The 18,026-nt window shown below is 58.6% G+C and overlaps 2 protein-coding genes across 2 annotated transcripts; one reads left to right on the top strand and one right to left on the bottom strand.

The window, feature by feature from the left end:
• Nucleotides 1-374: 374 nt before the first annotated feature.
• Nucleotides 375-5,083, top strand: CCDC86 (coiled-coil domain containing 86). The gene is made up of 4 exons (XM_062196072.1): nt 375-1,234; nt 2,317-2,446; nt 4,028-4,102; nt 4,289-5,083. The coding sequence occupies exons 1-4, from the start codon at nt 480-482 to the stop codon at nt 4,406-4,408; spliced, it is 1,080 nt and encodes a 359-aa protein (XP_062052056.1). The 5' UTR covers nt 375-479; the 3' UTR covers nt 4,409-5,083.
• A 1,227-nt stretch (nt 5,084-6,310) lies between these two features.
• On the bottom strand, nt 6,311-7,547 carry PTGDR2 (prostaglandin D2 receptor 2). Its single transcript, XM_062197852.1, has one exon. The coding sequence runs from the start codon at nt 7,545-7,547 to the stop codon at nt 6,339-6,341; it is 1,209 nt and encodes a 402-aa protein (XP_062053836.1). The 3' UTR covers nt 6,311-6,338.
• Between the last annotated feature and the right edge of the window lie 10,479 nt (nt 7,548-18,026).

The following is an 18,026-nucleotide window of genomic DNA, read 5'->3' as shown; positions in this document are numbered from 1 at the left end:
TTCAAATAAATAAATAAATCTTTAAAAAAAAGAAAAAAAAGCATTGTTGTCACAAAGGAGAAAGCTCAGGCCCAGAGAGGGTCAGGACACTGCGCAACCGCACGGGACGGGACTCCCATGGAGCTTTTCCCAATCCTCTTCTCTCCCAGAAATGGGTTCCCGCCCCCAACTTCCCTTCTTGCACTCTCCCTTCTCCGACCCTCTGTCCCGAAAACTGAAGGCTAATCCCACGTGTGCGATTAGCCGGTCAATCACCAGACGCGGCGCCCAGGCGCACTGCGCCTGCGCCTGCTAAGCCCAGCCCCCGCCAAGCCGACGACTCCGCCTCTCTGCCCCTCACAAATATGGCTTCGCCAGCAACAGCCCCCTCCTGCCCGGCACAGACGTGGCGGCGTATGACGTCATAGGAAGGCGCCGTAGACCCAGAGGCCGCAGGGACTACACGTGGGCTCCAAGTTGAAAACTTTTCGGGCTGGGCCATGGATACACCACTTAGGCGCAGCCGGCGACTCAGGGGCCTAAACCCTGAGTCCACCGAGCGCCTCACGTCACTTTCGCAGGTGAGACGGGCCCTTGTGGAGGTCGAGTCGGACGGAGGAGAAACGAGGGAGCCTGAGTCTCTTCAGGGTGTGCTGCAGCCCGGCCCATCGTCTCCTCGACATCGGCAGGAGGCAAGCCCAGGATCACCCAGTCCGCGGCAGGATGCGGGCTTGGGGTGCCCTCAGGGGCGGCCGGAGCCTGGCCCACAGTCACCCCCGCGTCAGCAAGACGCAGGCCTGGCATCTCCTCGAAGGCAGCCGGAGTTGACTCCCGAACCCCCCCAGCGTCAGCCAAAGCCATGTGGGAAAGCACCAGGGTTCTCCCAGTGCCAAGGAGAGCTGGACTCGACCTTGGCCCAGAGTAGGGAGGACCTGACCCCGGGGTCTTCCCGGTTGCAGCCACAGCTGGGCCCAGAATCACCAGAGCCGCACCCTGGTCAGCAGGCGCCGGGTCCGGAGCCCTCGCGGCCACTGCAGGAGCGGTTACCGCAGGCGCCAGGCTCCCCCCGCGGCCAGCGCGAGCCAAGCCAGCCCCCTGCGGCCGGGGAGACGGTGACAGCCGGCCCCTGGGGAAAGAAGCAACACGGTTCCTCGGCCCAGGGCCCAGCGTCCAAGAAGCTGAAGGAGGAGATCCCTGTCATCCCGAAGGGGAAGCCGAAATCCGGACGGGTGTGGAAGGACCGCTCCAAGAAGAGGTGAGGCAGGGGACAGCCTGGGCAGGGGCGGGGTGCTTCTCTGTGCTGCTGGGGCCCTGCTTGAAGAGGACCGACGAGTCGGTGGAGACGTCTGCAAACCGGCAGGTATAACCAGAACGTGGCAGTGTGCCCTGGGATGCCAGGGCTGGTGAGACCAGGCCCTCGGCGGTCGCCTCTGTGGTCTCTCTCCTAGCCCCTTCAGCTGCGTCTTCATTCAGCAAACGCTTGCTGCTGTCTGCTTTCTCCGAGAAGGAGGCAGAAAGGATACTTCTTACACGCGGTGAGATCTTCACCCGCCAGGATAGATTAGTTATTTGCCTTTATGATAAAAAAGAAAAATCCCTTTAGCTTCTCTCTGTAGACCTGCCCTGAATTGAATTGTGACCTTAAAGGCAGGCGTGAGATCCTCGTAGTATGTACTCAGTAAATGTTTGTTGGGGTGAAGGAAGTGTTGGGGCTGATGGGAAGGAGCCCTTGGGAACAAAGGGGCGGAGTCTGGCAGCTCTACCTGCTACACCACACTGCCTGCCCCTCTTTGGAATATTTAATGTCCATCCTGGATACCTCATCCCCCCAGGAATCCTTTCAGTCTGCACCCAGACACAGAGGACCTCGTTTCTCCTAGGACTCTGAAGTCCTCATCACTCTTAGAAAAATCTAGACTGCCCTGACACCCCACCCTCATGTCTCTGCCTGCACACAGTGGGAACCTCACAAGGGACTGGGCCCACTATTCAGTAGTGGAGGGGCCCCCTCTGTAGGGAGTGCCCCGTCCCCAGAGGCATTCACACCCAGGCCTGCAGGTCAGCAGAGCACATGTGGCTTGGTCGCTGTGGTGACAGACAGGGGTTCAAGTCCTGCCTGTGACTCAGGAACAAGATGGGCTTGGCAGTGATTTAACGTGTCTGAGCCATGGTTTGCTCTCCTATAAAGGGAGAGAGGAGGCTTGAGAAGTGGCAGCTGAGCCACCAGGGCCTGTCCTGGCCCGGGTGTCTGCAGACCTGGAGGGCTGAGTGCCAGGAGAGGCAGGAGCATGTGGTGAGCGGCCCACAGACCCGCAGGTGCCCGCTCTCCCCTCCCAGGTTCTCCCAGATGGTTCAGGACAAGCCCCTGCGCACCTCCTGGCAGCGCAAGATGAAGGAGCGGCAGGAGAGGAAGCTGACCAAGGAGTTTGCCCGGCACCTGGAGGAGGAGAAGGAGCAGCGTCGCCAGGTGAGGGGCTGGACAGGTAGAGGCTGGAGCTTTGGGCCGGCTGTGTCTGCTGTAGCAGACACAGGTGCATGGGGAGGTGAACTTGGTCAGAGACCTTCCCCAGCCTGGGGGAGCCAGCCAGGACAGAAGTGCGGTCTGAGCCCAGTCTGGGCCTCTGTGAGATCAGGAAGGCCGGGTGGCCTTCCCTGCTATGGGAGCCCTCGGTGTGGAGGGTCAGGGTCGATCTCCTGGGACCTGCTCAGCTGGGAAGGGCTTACAGACTGGAAACACCTTGTTGCCAATATGTGGCTGCCACTCCACACACCAGAGACATGGACAGCAGGGCTCTGCCCTGCAGTCCGCTGGAGGGTCACTCCCAGCACCTTCAGTTGCCAGGAAGTCCATGGAAAGGGTTAGGGACGCAAGGGGGCACTCAGCAGGCAGCACCAGAGAAAGGTGGTGGTAGTGGTGGTGGCGGCGGCGGCAGTGGCATCGCCCAGCAATGCCGCCCCACCCCCAGCACCAGGGTTATCAGGAAATGCTACTGGCCTGCTGACCCCAGGAGCAAAGGAGGAGCTCTGAGCCACAGTTAACTCGCCCCTGGCCACTGAGAAAAGGGAGCAGGCCAGTCAGTGGCTTGTTGTCCCCTGCTGGGAGTCCCCCAGCTCAGCCCGCGGCACAGGGACAATGGTTGCCACCATAACCTCACTTCCTCTGGGGCCCCGGCTCCCTGGAGCAGGACACGGCTGCCCTCCCACCCTCCTTCAGGCTGCTGCTCCTGCCCAGCCCAGCCTGCCCTGTCACACAGGAGCCCGAGTCTCACTTCTCATTTCTCCCCATGGGCGGCCACTGCCCTGAGCTGCCAAAGCCAAGAGAGGCCCCTGCCCATGCAGAGGCCTTGGAGCCAACATCCCTGCAAGCCCTGCCGGGGTACAGAGTGAGCGTGATCAAGAAACCCTGGGCCTTCCTGTCCCCAAAACGCACTCGGGCTGGATTCCTGTTGCAAGTCCTACACGTCTGTTCTCTTGCTTAGCTCCGAAAATAATCTTGGCAAGTAGGTGCCATGGTCGTACTCACTTGAAAGGGAAGGTAGTGCACAGGGACTTAGCCAGTCTCCTGTTTAGGACGTAGCAGAGTCAAGACTGGATCCCAGGCCAGACAGTCCCAAGGCCCCTCTGCAGCTCAGCTACTCCACCCCTCCTGGGAGCTCTCAGGAGCCCTGCCCTCACCTGGCCTTGCATTCTCTGGCACGTGGGCCTCAGGGGCGAGGGAGAACCCACCTCTTCTCCCTTGGCATCTGACAGAGAGGGAGGTATGAGGGTGGGCACTGTCTGCATTAGGAAGTTTCCTGATTGCGGACCACCCAGCCCCCCTGTGGAGGCCCCTGCCCTCCACCACCTGTCCAGGTCCCAGCGACTACTGTGCAGTCAGTAACTCACCCCCACCACAGACCCTTGGCCTCCCACTCACCACCAGGAACAACCTGGAGCCCAGATAGAAGACCATCCCCCTCTGTGTGCGGAAGTCTGCAGCTCTCACTCCACTGAGAAACCGGGGCCGCCTTGGCCCCCAGACTCAACTCCCCTTCCCCTGTTGTTCCAGGAGAAGAAACAGCGCCGGGCTGAGAACCTGAAACGGCGCCTGGAGAATGAGCGGAAGGCAGAGGTCGTCCAAGTGGTGAGTGTCTCACCTCCCCCGTCCCCCTGCGGGCATGCACCCCGCAGCTGGGATGGATGTGGTGTTTGGGGTGCCTCGGCACCCCAGCTCCACGTCCTGCTCTCACACCCCCGTGGCACCAGCCTTCTAGGGAATGGGAACAGAAACTCCAGCTGCTCTAATGCCCTCCCCTCCCCCCATTTCCAGATCCGAAACCCGGCCAAGCTCAAGCGGGCCAAGAAGAAGCAGCTGCGCTCCATTGAGAAGCGGGACACCCTGGCCCTGCTGCAGAAGCCGCCGCCGCAGCGGCCAGCCGCCAAGGTCTGAGCTTAGCACAGCCGGGCTCTCCATGGCCGACAAGCGCGTCAGCTCCTGCAGCCACCCGCAGTCTCGAGCCTCTGCCGGAGCTGGCATCCAGCTCTGTGGCCCCAGACCTGGGACCCACCCTAGATGGGGCTTCTGGGCCTCTTGGGCTCAGCCCGGAAGGGTCCTGGCACCTGGCAGAGACTGGGAGGAGGGAAGAGGTCGGCTACTCCCTCCCTTATCCCTCCTTCTCCAACTGCCTTCAGACCAAGAGCAGGAAGTTCTTCTGGTTCCTCAGTATGCTGTGTATGTCCCGTCTCTGGGTCCTGGGTCCAGCCCGGGCCTGGAGGCCAGCAGTCAGGACTCCCAGGTCTGTCCCCCCATCTCCGTGCTTTCCCAAAGGCTGCTGTGGCCACCTCCACAGCCTACTGACCCCGGCTCCGCCCCACTTTCCAACACAAAGATCAAAGTGGGGAGGTTCAGGGAGCCAGGCTTCTCATGCCAGGCCCTGCAGAAGCCCCAAGAATAACCCATGCCAGTCCAGTCTGACAGAGACAGGTACTGAACGGGTGTTGTGCCCAGGCCTGAGCGAGGCACCCAGGAATAGAGTCAACAGACCACGTCCGGAGGAGTTTTCATTCTGATGGAGACAATGTAATAAACAAGTGAATACATCCTGGAGCTTTTATTCTGATGGAAGAAACTTAGATAAGTGAAACATGCAGGGGCACATGGGAAAGTGCTAAGCTGGAGGGAGGCTGGGTGGCATCCGTCTCTGCTTTGCCCAGTAGCTGCCCTGGGCATGGCCCTGCCCCCATCTAGCCCAGCCTCAGCGGACCCAGCCTTCAGTGACGTCAGGAGCACTAGACCATGGTGTCAGAGAGTTTCTCATCCCAGTTCTTCCACCAAACAAATGTTCCCAGCCCCCAGTTCTATCTGTCCCTGAGAGGGAGAATGACAGCAGTGGTCTCCACCCTCCAGTCCACGGTTCCTCCCCACTTCTCAGCACTGGGAGCCGGGGGAGAGCCAGGTTTCCTCTCGGACCCCAGACTTGCCAAAGCCCCTAGAGTCTGAGTAACTCGTGCCCATCAGGCTGTGACAGTATTGGCTAAAAGAGGAAGTAAATACAGTGCAAATGTGAGGACAGGGACACGGGTTACTTCATCTACACATGGTTGGGAGCGCTGGCCAGCCCCCAGCAGGTGCTACAAAGATCTTGGATTCCCAAATGCCCGGCAGGCATCCTACAGAACACAGGCTCGCACAGGGCTCAGGGTGCCGTGGTCAGGTGAGCTGTGAGGTGCCACGTTCTCCACACTAAAGACCGAAGACCATCCTACCTGGGTGGGTCCCAGGATGCTCTTTGATCCCCCAGATGGTAGGTGGGCACCCTTCAGGTGAGAGAGCAGACCCTGTCCTCAGTGGCACCCAAGCTTTGGGTGACTCACTTAGCCGGGCTCAGCCTCCTTGGCTCACCTGTAAACACTGGAATCGATGGCTGGGATAAAGCATCCAGAGCTCAATAAACATTGGCTAAATGGCTGAAGTGGAGGAGCTAGAAGAACAGCCAGCGCTCTCAGAGCTTTCCTCTCACTTAACCTGATACACACCCCTGGTTACATGTAACCCCAGCTTTCCCCACCCCACCCCCATCACTGAATCCCGGGAGGTGCACCCTTGGGGCTCTGCTGCCTTACTTTGAGGATACGACATCAGCCTGTCACTCCCAAGTGTGGTGCAGGCAAGGGGGGGACCTGGCCCCAACACACAGCTGCTGAGCCAATCTGCACGGTAACACCGGCGAATCCTAAGCCCGGCAACGATTGGGGAAAACTGTAACTGACTGCCTGAGTCACCGGGAGCGCGTCAGATGCAGATTCCCGGGGACCACCCCGGGACCGTGAGGCTGGAGGCCGGATGTCTACGTTCTAACTGCGATGTTCCATCATGGGTCCTACTCGGAGGTGGTGCTCACCGCCGAGTTCAGGGGTCCCCTCTCGTCACGGGCCTGGGCCTTTTGCGGGGTCGCTGCGCTGCTGCGCCTCAGCCATCCCTGGAGGCGCGCGGGGCAGAGCGCGGGTGGGAGGTGGCTGCGCAGCGAGAAGGAGGTGGCGGAGGTGGCGGCGGAGGAGGTGCGGCGGCGGCGGCGGCGGGAGTCGAGGCCGGGCTCGCTGTCGTCCAGCAGCACGCTCTCCAGCACGGAGCGCAGCGATCGCCGCAGCTTGCGCAGCACGTCGGGGCAGGTGAGCACGTAAAGCAGCGGGTTGAGCACGCTGTTGAGGAAGGCCAGGCTGGTGACGAACGGCAGCCCGCGCCAGGCGAGCGGCCGCAGCGACGGCACCGCGTGCGCCCGCGCCTCTATCAGGCTGAAGACGTGGTAGGGTCCCCAGCAGAGCGCAAAGGCAGCCACCACGGCGGCCACCAACCGCACGAAGCGGCCGGACCGCGGACGGCCGCGGTGGCGCAGCTGCACGCTCACGGCCGCGTGGCTGGAGGCGATGATGACCAGCGGCACCAGGAAGGCCAGTAGGAACTTGCTGATCGCCAGGGCCGCCTGGCGCCAGTTGCAGGTGGCGTCGAGGTCCGGCCCGGGGCTCAGCAGCAAGACGTTGTAGTAGCACATGATGCGCCCGTCCCGCCGCGGGATGGTGTCACGGAACACGAAGTAGGGCACGGTGTTGAGCACTGCCAGGGCCCAGAGCGCCAGGCAGAGTCGGTGCGCCGCGGCCACCGTGCGGTGGTTCTGCGCCCACACTGGCCGCACCACCTGCAGGCAGCGGTCCAGGCTGATGGCACTGAGCAGGAAGCCCGTGGCAAACATGTTGAGGAAGAAAACGGAGGAGTGCAGCTTGCAGAAAGTGGTGCCCAGCTCCCACGAGTGGCCCACGGCCAGGAAGTAGGTGAAGAAGGGGAGGGAGGCGGCGGCCAGCAGGTCGGACAGCGCCAGGTGCAGCACCCAGGTGGTGACCACGGTCTGGCGCATGCGGAAGCCCACCAGGAAGATGATGAGCCCGTTCTCCACCAGGCCCAGCACCCCCGCCAGCCCGTGCAGCAGCACAGAGGCGTGGTCCATGTAGCGGATGCTGGAGTTGCGGTGGCTCTGCAGGTGGCTCATCTGCTCCAGGAGGGGGCACAGCGGCTTCAGCGTGGCGTTGGCCAACATGGTGGGGCCCTGTGGGGACAGGGAGGAGGCACCCAGGGGAGCGTTGTGGTGGGGAAAAGGCATTGGGGTTGGCTGGGATGGGGGATAACATTCCGGATCCCCCTCCCCCTCCCTGTACAACCTCAGGCAAGGCATTGACCCTCCCTGAGCGGGTTTTCTCCCCATGTGGCTTGGGTATCAGTCCTGACAGTACCTGGCTCACAGGGTAGCTTAGCTGGAAGAGTTAAATGAGTTAATACACTAAAGCGTGTAGAACGCACACAGCAAGGCTGTACCGGCGTCATGTGATTATTAAGCAAATGATCCAAGATGGCGAGGTCGGCCACCAAGGACTCCTTTACCCAATCCCCAGAACCACTGTGGGATGACTCTGGGCCCCAGTGGGGGAGTAGGGTCCAGCTGCCCTGGGGGAGGAGCAGTCTGGGCCACCCCTTCCCACTCACAGCACCCCCAACCTTGCCTCTCTGCAGGTGCTTCCAGCACCCTTGGCGTCCACCATGGTGGCAGGTTGGGTGTGTTGGCTGCAAAGAGAAAACTTGCCCCTCCTCCACAAGTAGGAAAGGAAATAAGATAAGAGGAGGGCGTGAGCCCGTGAGCCAGGCAGGAGGAACCACTTGATGGGGGCCCTAGGAGCCCAGGGGCCAAGAGATCTCATCCCTGCGTGCTGCAGGAAACCCAACCCTGCTCGCTCCTTGATGCCCTCATCCCCACGCTTGCTCACAAAGGAGGTGCCGAGCAGCTGCTCAGGGACGTGCCGGACAAGCCAGGCTCTGGTAGAGGCACAGCGCTGGGACGTGCATGCGCGCAGCCTCCCCAAGAACCCCAGACCCTCCAGTGAGGAAACAAGTGGGCCGCTCCCTGCGGGGTTGGGGAGGTGCTCTAGCTGTGCTGGGTTCCCAGGGCACACCAAGGATTGCAGCAGGTCCTTCCAAGAGGCACCCTCATTGCACAGGTCTGCTCCATCCCATTTTACAGAACAGGAAACAGGCTGATGTGTTCAAGTACCTGGCCCAGAGTCACCCAAACGGCAGAACCATGTACAGGAGCAACAGTGGAGAACTCGGCTGGGGCTCTGTCCTTGCTTAGAGATGATGGGGAGGGGAGACAAGAAAACTGTTGTCCAGGGTGAGAAAGTGGACCACAGTCCTTTTAGGGTAGTGACCTGAGATACAAAACTGGAGTTTCCCCTGGGAGACAGGGCTTTGGGGCCAAGGGTCTGCAGGCAGGTGGGAGGGGAGCAGCTGGGCCTGCACACCCCAAAAGTGGTCATAATTCCTAAGCTTTTGGGTTTACAGAGCAAATACACTCGCAGTGAGACCCTATTTTTCAGAAAACAGGTTCTGAGAAGCTCAGCAACATGACCAGTGTTCCCCAGCCGCAGCCACGGGGCTGGGACTGCATTCCCCACTGACAGATAAGTGCACCACCATCCCCGCCCTGGGCCCAGAAACATCCCTTCCTGTCTGAGTCCCCTGGGGCTGCCCAGAGCGCACAGTCCTGCTGCACCCCTGGGAACCATCCAGACCTGGCCCTCTAGCGACATGGAGACAGCCCCCAGACCTCCAGGGGGTCCAGCAGCTGGGGTCATGCTTTGATAGGGAGTTGGGAGAAGCGAATACAAACTCGGGGAATCCAGGACCTGGATTTGAATCTCAGCTCTTCACCTCCTGGCTGGGTGAACTTGGATCAGTTATCCTAAGCCTGCTAGTGTAATCTTGCCACCCAAATGGCTTGCGCACATTGAAAGAGACACTATGAATGGTTTGCCATTGTATCTGGCATCCAGTGAAGGCCTGGGAAAATGCAGTCCCCTCCTCTGAGCGTCTAGCCTCCCCTGGTCTCTGGCTCCTAATTGGTAAGAGCACTCTCTCCCGGTAAAACTGTGCCTTCTCTGTTGGATCCAGGGAGGCACTAGGACAATCCCATCCCTGGGCCCCCACCTCCTTACCTGAGCACAGAAAGGGCACAGGATTCCAGGCCCTGCCCAGCGAGCAGGGAGCCCCCAGCAGCAGGCAGAAGAGAGCAGCAGGCAGGCGGAGGCAGGGAGTGAGGTTGAGGGAGGAAATCGCTCTCAGCCTCAGAGTGCGTGCGTGCTTGTGTGTCTAGGGGTGGGGTGGCGGGAGGCGGGGACAGCTGCCAAGTGTCACGCTGGTGTTCAAGTCTCATTCCTCTCCATCCCTGCCACGGAGGAGACTTTGCAGGAGCCCCAAGAGCAGTGCACACGCGCATGGCGTCGTTGCTGTGTGCACGGAAGTGGGAGCCCCAGCATGCTTTGGAGAGTGACGAGAACGAGTGCAGGGGCCAGGGGACGTCTTGACCAGCTGCCCGTTGTCCCTGGGATACCCTGCCTGACACCATAATCCTCAAGAGAGGGAGCCCGTCTGGCTATTCTGAGGCCCCGTGCTGGCGCTGCCCATGCCACCCCCGCCCCTCTCACAGGAAGGTCAGTCACTTCCCTTTGTGGCCTCAACCCAGTTTTGTCACCTGGGAATGGCAGTGATAATGCCTGCCTCTCAGGTCATGGCAAGGGTTGCAGGAAGTGTTACCTGGCGCACAGTAAGTGCCCAGCTCCTCTCCCTGGGAGGGAAATGGGTACAGGGCAAATGCTACACTGCTTTTATTTTCTAAATAGGCTCAAAACCCTGGGAGAGGGGCCAGGTGGTGGTGCGGTAGGTTAAGCCCCTGCCTGCTGAGCCAGCAGCCCATATCAGAGTATCTGGTTCAAGTCCTGGCTGCTCCACTTCCAATCCAGCTCCCTGCTAATGCACCTGGGAAGGCGGCAGCAGATGGCCTGAGCCCCTGCCACCTACATGGGAGACCCAGGGGGAGTCCCAGGCTCTGGGCTTCAGCCTGGCTTAGGGGAGTAAACCAACAGATGGAAGATTTCTCCTCTCTCTCTCTCTCTCTCTCTCTCTCTCTATATATATATATATATATATATAAAATCTCCAGATCTGCAGTGTCTCCCTTGCTATCTTTGTCTTTCATATAAGTGCATTTTTTCAAAGAAGTCCTAGGGGAGTGGAGAAGACTGAATCTATGCATTGGCATTCTACTGTACCCTGACTCAATTTTTAAAAAAAAATGATTTTATTTATTTGAAAGAGTTACAGAGAGAGGTAGAGACAGAGACAGAGGTCTTCCATCCGTTGGTTCACTCCCCAGATGGCCACAACGGCCAGAGCTGCGCTGATCCAAAGCCAGGAGCCAGGTGCTTCTTCCGGGTCTCCCACATGGGTGCAGGGGCCCAAGGACTTGGGCCATCCTTTACTGCTATCCCAGGCCATAACAGAGAGCTGGATCGGAAGAGGAGCAGCCAGGTCTAGAACCGGTGCTCATGTGGAATGCCAGCGCTTCAGGCCAGGGTGTTAACCCGCTGCATCACAGCACCAGCCCCTACCCTGACTTGACCACCCTTCGATGACCAAGTGCCAAGTGTGCTGGGGTGGGGGCCACTCCTCCAAGCCAGCATCTCTCAGAAGCCGCTGGAATTCTCCCACTTAGACAGAGGCTTCAAGCAGAGCCCAGCACTTAATCAGGTCTTGCTGAAAGATGGCTGTTGTGAGCGGAACACGAATACAAATACAATGTTAGGAGCAGGTAACAGGCCTGCTATCTCCTGCCACAGGCAGAGCACCAGAAGCCTCCATCACCAGGTCACCAGCAGCAGGAGAAATGTCTGCCCTGGGCTTGGGCTTCGAAGACCAGGGCCCTGGAAACAGGGTGGACGCTCCCCCTCCACTGTGCAGAAAGGACCCGCACCCCTGCCCCAGCCAAGCCACAGCCAAGGCCAGGCAGCCCGCCTGGTAGTGTGGTGCAGTGGTTAAGGCCACGGCTCTAGGGCCTCACTGCCGTGTTTGGATCCAGCACTGCCTCTTCCCAGTGGTGTGACCTTGGACCAGTATCTTCCCAGCAGTAAATGTTTTTGTTCCAGCACTTTAAGATTTATTTATTTATTTGAAAGGCAGAGTGATAGAGAGGGAAGGAGGAAGGGAGGGTGGGAGGGAAGGAGGGAAAGAGAGAGAAAGAAATCTCCATCTGCTCATTTATCCCCTCAAAGGTCACAATAGCCAGGGCTGGGCCAGACCAAAGCCAGGAGCTCAAAACTCCATCCAGGCCTCCCACGTGGGCGGCAGGGGTCCCAGTACATGGGCCATCTTCGACCACCTTCCAGACACATTAACAGGGAGCTAGACGGGAGAGTGAAGCAGCCGGGACTCAGCCGGCCCTCTGATATGGGATGTGGGCGTCACAGGCGGCGGCTCCGCTCACTTTTTGACTGTGCCACAATGCTGGACCCAAAATGTGAACTTTAAGTGGTGCTCCTGCCGCACCACCCAGAGCAGGGTTGTTGTGCAGATGGTGAACGGGACTGAGCCAGAACCTTCCACCATCCTCCCCGCACCACGGACACATCCCAGCACCAGGGCTTTAGACAGCGCAGGGCACAGCCGTCGGCCCCTCTGCAGGTACTCGTGCAGTCAGCAGCCTGCCCGACCTCTCCCCGCTGCCCTGCTGAGGGTCTTCCTTCCCAGCTAACACCCTCACTCCTGTGGCGCTTCTCAGCCTTAGTGTCCAGTCTCGAAATCCCCATCATAGCTTGCTCCCCAGCCCTTCGGAGGAGGACAGCTGATTTGTAAACAAAGAAGCAGTAAAAGAAACATAACAAACAAACCAGCAAGTGTTCCATGCAAGCAGGGCCCTGAGGCGTTTTCTGAGGAAAGCTCTGTCCCCTGGGACCCTGTAGTGCCCCCCCCCGCCCCCCCCTCTGTGGGAATGGGTCTCCTCATACGTTCTCTGAGAGCCGTGGTGGTACAGAACGCCAGGAGCGGGCAGTCAGCTGGGGAGGCTGCTGCTATGCCTCCTTCCAGGGGGCATCAGGAAACAAAGTCAGTGCCGGCCCCTTAAAGAGGAAGAGCCTCGTCCCCCGAGTGGACTGGGTGGGCACTCCCTAGCTGGGAGCAACGGACAGGAGGCTCCCCTGGTGAAGCCCTCCGAGGCGTCAGACTTGTGCCAGGGCATGGGTCGGGGTGGGCAGGGGGCCCCAAGACTGTCAGGTGCATCTTCATGGAGCTCAGGGGCCAGAGGAGGGAAGAGGCCTGGAAGGGTGTAGGGCAGCACTGGTCACCTTGGGCGCGCAGCTGAGTCATCTGGAAGGTCGTGGAGGCCTGGCTGCTCGGGGTGGGCATTGTGGGGTTGCCAGTTCAGTCGTAGTGCATGTGGAAAGCTGGGGGGGAGTCCCACCTTGACTTCTGACCCAGCTCCCTGCTCATGAACATCCTGGGAGGCAGCAGAAGATGGCAAAGTACTGGGGGTCCTGCCACCCCATGGGAGACCCGGATGGAGGACCTGGTCCCTGGCTTCAGCCTGGCCCAGTGCCAGGCATTGGAGGAGTGAACCAGCAGATGAAAGACGCCTCTCTCTGTAACTCTGCCTTGCAAATAAATAAATAAATCTTAAAAATTAATATAAACAATGTATGGACCCCACCCGCCATGCCCAAAAAAAGCCCCACCCCCAGAGTGATTCCACAGGTCTGGGATAGAGCTGGGGAATTTGCATTCCTATCCAGAATCCTGGGGGAGGCTGATGCTCTTGGTCCCCGGACCACACTGAAATGGGAACACTGGGAGGGAAGACTCAGGGGCCCTTGGGCCTGGGACATTCGTAGCTCTTGTTCCCTTATCTCCACCATGAGGCTCTAAGCGCCCTGCCCTGCTATGTCCCCTGCCCTGGGTCCCTCTGCACACAGAGAAGGATGCAAGCATCCCCAGGGCGCAGGTCCCAGTCTCTAAAGCACATCCTTCTCCACAGTTGGGAACTTGATGTCAGAGCAGAAGGGGCACAAGGCAGGTCCTGCTCCCTTCAGCACCACCTCCTGCTGTGGAAGAGCCAAATCGGAGCCTGTCGCCTCCCGACACACACACACACACACACACACAACTTGGCTGCGTCTTTGCTGCCTGCGAGAGCTGTCAGGTTCCTGACCACAGCATGCTAGGCCTCCGGTCAGCTCTGCTCTCCAGTCCCAGTGCCCTCTTCCTCATGCCCACAGCTGCCCCGTGCCCTCCGTTCCCGCCTCTGTGCCATAGTTACTCCCTGGGATGCCTTTCAGCTGCTCCTCCTGCAGGGCCCTTCCTGAGACCATCAGCACCCCTGGCCCCAGAGTCGAGGGTCCCCCTGGCCCGGGCCAGCCCACAGGGGCATTCTCGCTCTGGCCACACCTCGGGAAGCAGCTTGTTCCTGCTCCTTACTGGTGACTTTGAAGAAGTCAGCCCAAGAGGAAGTGGTCCCCACAGCCGGAAGTGATGAGGGCTGCCCTGGAATCCTCCAGTCCCCAGAGGGGAGGTCCCGGAGTGCCCGCAGGCCCCGACATGGTGTCTTGCAGAGGCTCAGGCAGAGTTCCCTCGGGGGGGGGGGGGGGGGCCCTGACTCCTCCCAGCTAATAAGCCTCTTGGAGCCCAGGCGCCCTGTGCCTCCACTTTATTTCTGCTTTTCCCTCATTGTCTCGTCTCATTAGTAAGCATTTGTCACGGTCCCCTCAGTCCAACCCACACCCCTTGTCACTAAACCAAGGGTGGCTTAATAGCTTTCCTGACCAAATGGCCCCCACGTGCAGACCCTATGCTGTGGGCTTCACATAAATTGTCTCACTCTTCAGAGCAATTCTTTTTTGTTTTTTTTAAGATTTTATTTATTTAAGAGGCAGAGTTATAGAGAGAAAGGTCTTCCATCTGCTGGTTCACTCCCTAATTGGCCACAAGAGCTGGAGCTGAGCCGATCTGAAGCCAGAAGCCAGGAGCTTTTTCCAGGTCTCCCACACAGGTGCAGGGGCCCAAGCACCTGGGCCATCTTCCACTGCTTTCCCAGGCCATTAGCAGGGAGCTGGATTGGAAGTGGAGCAGCCAGGACTTGAACTGGCACCCATATGGGATGCTGGTGCTACAGGCGGAGACTTAGCCTCCTATGCCACAGTGCCGGCCCCCTCAGAGCAATTCTATGATTTAGGTACTGTATAGCCCCTTGTCACAGACAAGTCACAGAGCAGGTAAGCAACGTCTCTGAGGTCTCTAGCTTGGCTCTCTCTCAGACTGATGAGCTTTGGCACCCATGAGTCTGTGTAATAATGTGGAGTCGAGGGTGAGCATTTGGACAAGTGGTTAAGGCATCAGTTAAGTCGCCCACACCCCACACCAGGGTCCCTGGGCCCGGTTCCTAGCTCTAGCTCCCAACTCCAGCTTCCTACCAAGGCGCACCCTGGAAGGCAGCAGGTGATGGCTCAGTAATTGGGTTCCTGCCACCCGCATGGGGGACTCAGGCTGAGTTCTCTGCTCATGACTTCAGCCCTGGCCCAGGCCCAGCCCTTGTGGGCACCGGGGAGTGAACCAGTGAATGGGAGTTCTCACTGTGTCTGTATCTCTCTCTCTCTCTCTCCTCCCTCCACCCCATAATTAAAAGGTCAGTCGTAGAAGACTAAGTTATTTAGAAAGCAATGTGGAGGTCCGTGAATGAGGTCCACAGCAGTCAGGAAACAGCTCTCTGTGTGCACCAGCTCCGTCCCCACCTTAGCCACTGTCCTCCCTGCTTTCCAGGTAGAAGAGAGAGGCAGACGTGTGACTCCCCAAGGCCCTGCTTCCTCTCCTCACGGTGAAGCCCAGAGCAGCCGAGGACCCTGCAGCAGGAAAGATGGACACGGCCCTGGGGCACCTGTCTGAGGAGAGAGTCTCCCAGCGTCTCCGCCTAAGATGCTCACAGTCACCACGAGAGACACAGAGAAACCTGCCCAAGACCACGCTAGGGTGCTGAGGTCACGGCAGCTGGAACAGGACCAGGTAGCGGGAGGCGCCGCCCGAGAGGACGCACCAAGGAGGACGGGCATCATGGGCCGGGTTGTCCCCGTCACCTCTGCAAGGTGTCCGGCGCGTAACAAATCTTCCCAGGCAGACCAATGAATTCATTCACAGGCTTTTATTGGGATTCCGCTCCGGGGCGAGGGTCCCCGGTCCCAACAGAGCAACAGAGCGGGGACCGAGGAAGTCACTCATCAGAGATTGGGAGGGCTCCTTTTATAGATTCAGGGCATGGGGGTTAAAGGTTGAGGCGGGTCTGATCCTCTTTGGTTTGGGGACCTTGACAAGGACTTTTCTTCCCCGGAAGTACGGATAGGAACTCTCCATTCCCGGAAGTGTAGGCCTTCCCTACTTGTGGATCCCAAAGCTGCCAACCTCCACCAGAGTCATCTGTTGAATCCCCAACTCCAGGCCTCCAGAGTGTGACTGTACAAGGGGACTTCCAAAATACGCGGGAAGGTGGAGTTAAAAGGTGAATCTATCGGGGCCTGCGCTGTGGTGTAGCAGGTAAAGCCACCGCCTACAGTGCCAGCATCCCATATGGGCATCAGTTCAAGTCCCAGCTGCTCCACTTCCGACCAGCTCTCTGCTGTGGGCTGGGAAAGCAGTGGAAGGTGGCCCAAGTCCTTGGGCCCCTGCACCTGCGTGGGAGACCCAGAAAAAGCTCCTGGCTGCTGGCTTTGGATTGGCGCAGCTCCGGCCATTGTGGCCAGTCGGGGATCTCTCTCTCTCTCTCTCTGCCTCTGCTCTCTGTAACTCTGCCTTTCAAATAAATAAATAAACCTTTAAAAAAAAAAAAAGAAGTGAGTCTATCTCAGTGCAGAAAATGTTTTCAATCCATGCACAGCTTTTCCATAACACACGTTCTCCACGAACTTTTTGGAGACCCTTTGTATTCAGAGATGGGGCCTTTTAGAGGTGTTTGAGTGACAATGAGACTGCTGGGCTGGGCCCTACTCCAACCTGACTTGGCCACACGGAGAGAGGCCAGGGGTCTGCCTGTGTGCTCCGAGAGATGGGGAAGATCCTGTGTGGATTCAGAGAGAAGGCGCCACCTACAGCCTTGGAGGGAGGACTCAGAGGAAACCAGGCTTGGCTGTCCAGCCTCCAGAACCATGAGAAAACAGGCCTCTGTGGCTCAAGTCACCCAGTCTGTGGGACTCGGTTAAAGAGGCCCGTGCTGATACACTGCCAAAACCTACAACCCGGGTGGGGGGCAGGGGGAGAGGGTGTTTGGCTTACCTGCTGTGCCACAGTGCCGGCATCCCATATGACTGCCTGTTCAAGTCCCGGCTTCTCCACTTCTGATCCAGCTCCCTGCTAACGCGCCTGGGAAAGCAGCAGAAGATGGCCCAGGTCCCTGGGCCCCTGTACCCATGTGGGAGACCCGGAAGAAGCTCCAGGCTCCTGGCTTGGGCCTGGCCTACCCCCTGCTGTTGTGGCCATTTTGGAGTGAACCAGCAGATGAAAGATCTCTCTGCATGTGTCTCTCCTCTCTAACTCTTTCAAATAAATAACATTTTTTTTTTAATCAAATGCCACTGAGGGCACCCATGTCCCACATCAGAATACCTGAGCCCAACACCTGACTGCTGCTTCCTGGGACGCAACAGCGATGGCTCGGTTCACTGGGCACCTGCCATCCATCTGGGAGACTTGGATTGGTTCTGGGACCTTAGCTTCAGTCCCCAGCCCAGCCAGGGCTGTTGTGGGCATTTAGGGAATGAAACAGTAGGTGGGAGTTTCTCTCTTCTTTGTCTCTCGCTCATTAAAAGTATCACCTGAATCCAATCAGAAGGTAGCACCTGACAAATCCAAACTGCGGGCCATTCTGCAAAGTACCCAGTCTGTCTTCAAAACTGTCAGGGCCATAGAAAACAAAGACACAGGGGACATCCCAGGGGGAGGGGGCAGAAGACACTGCAGGTCCCGAGCCTGGCAGGGACCCCAGACCTAGAACAACAACAAAAAGCACTCTTAGCCATAACACTCGCTATCAGAACAATTGGTGAATGTTTAGTAAGATTGTAGATTAGATACTCATGTTTACAACAATCTGATTTCCTAAAATGGTTACTTTCTTCTTTTTAAGGAAATATACACATGCGGAAGTACTTGGGGGTAGAGTGGACTCTGTTATGTCTGCAACCAACTCTCAAATGTGTACACAGATAAAGCCAGTGAGCTGCAACAAACGTGAAAAACTAACCATTACCATCTGAGGAATCTGGGAGATGGCTACATGCAAATCCTTTTCTGTGAGCCTGAAATTATTTCAAAATACAAAGTTCCTCACCAGCCACTTCCCCCTCCAGCCTCATCCCCTCTCAGCGCCTTCCCTTCCCACACCCCCGGCTCAAATCCAGTCCCTTGCTCTGGACCTCTGAAAACCTTCCCCTGCCTCCTCCCCACCAGTTCCCTGTGCCCACCCCACGGCCCACCTGCAGCCTCGCCTCTGCTCCCAGGGCCACCCACAAGCCCCTCCAGCTGAGCTCCAGCCCCAGCAGAATTCATCGTGGCCGAGCACGGACCCATTACCCCACACGAGTCAGCCCGCCCACCCTCCACCTCTTCCAGTCTTCCTGTCCACCCAATGAGGCCAGCGTTACCACCTGTGATTTACAAAGGG

This window comes from Lepus europaeus, chromosome 7 (assembly GCF_033115175.1).
Source record: "Lepus europaeus isolate LE1 chromosome 7, mLepTim1.pri, whole genome shotgun sequence".
NCBI lineage: Eukaryota > Metazoa > Chordata > Mammalia > Lagomorpha > Leporidae > Lepus > Lepus europaeus.
This window is presented reverse-complemented; position numbering and strand designations above follow the sequence as displayed.

What these genes read in the sequence shown, in the direction of transcription:
- CCDC86 (XM_062196072.1), top strand. Translation starts at nt 480, where the DNA reads ATGGATACACCACTTAGGCGCAGCCGGCGACTCAGGGGCCTAAACCCT. An exon ending in AGAAGGAGCAGCGTCGCCAG is followed by an intron (nt 2,447 to 4,027) that starts GTGAGGGGCTGG and finishes CTGTTGTTCCAG; the next exon opens with GAGAAGAAACAGCGCCGGGC. An exon ending in AGGCAGAGGTCGTCCAAGTG is followed by an intron (nt 4,103 to 4,288) that starts GTGAGTGTCTCA and finishes CCCCATTTCCAG; the next exon opens with ATCCGAAACCCGGCCAAGCT.
- PTGDR2 (XM_062197852.1), bottom strand. Translation starts at nt 7,547, where the DNA reads ATGTTGGCCAACGCCACGCTGAAGCCGCTGTGCCCCCTCCTGGAGCAG.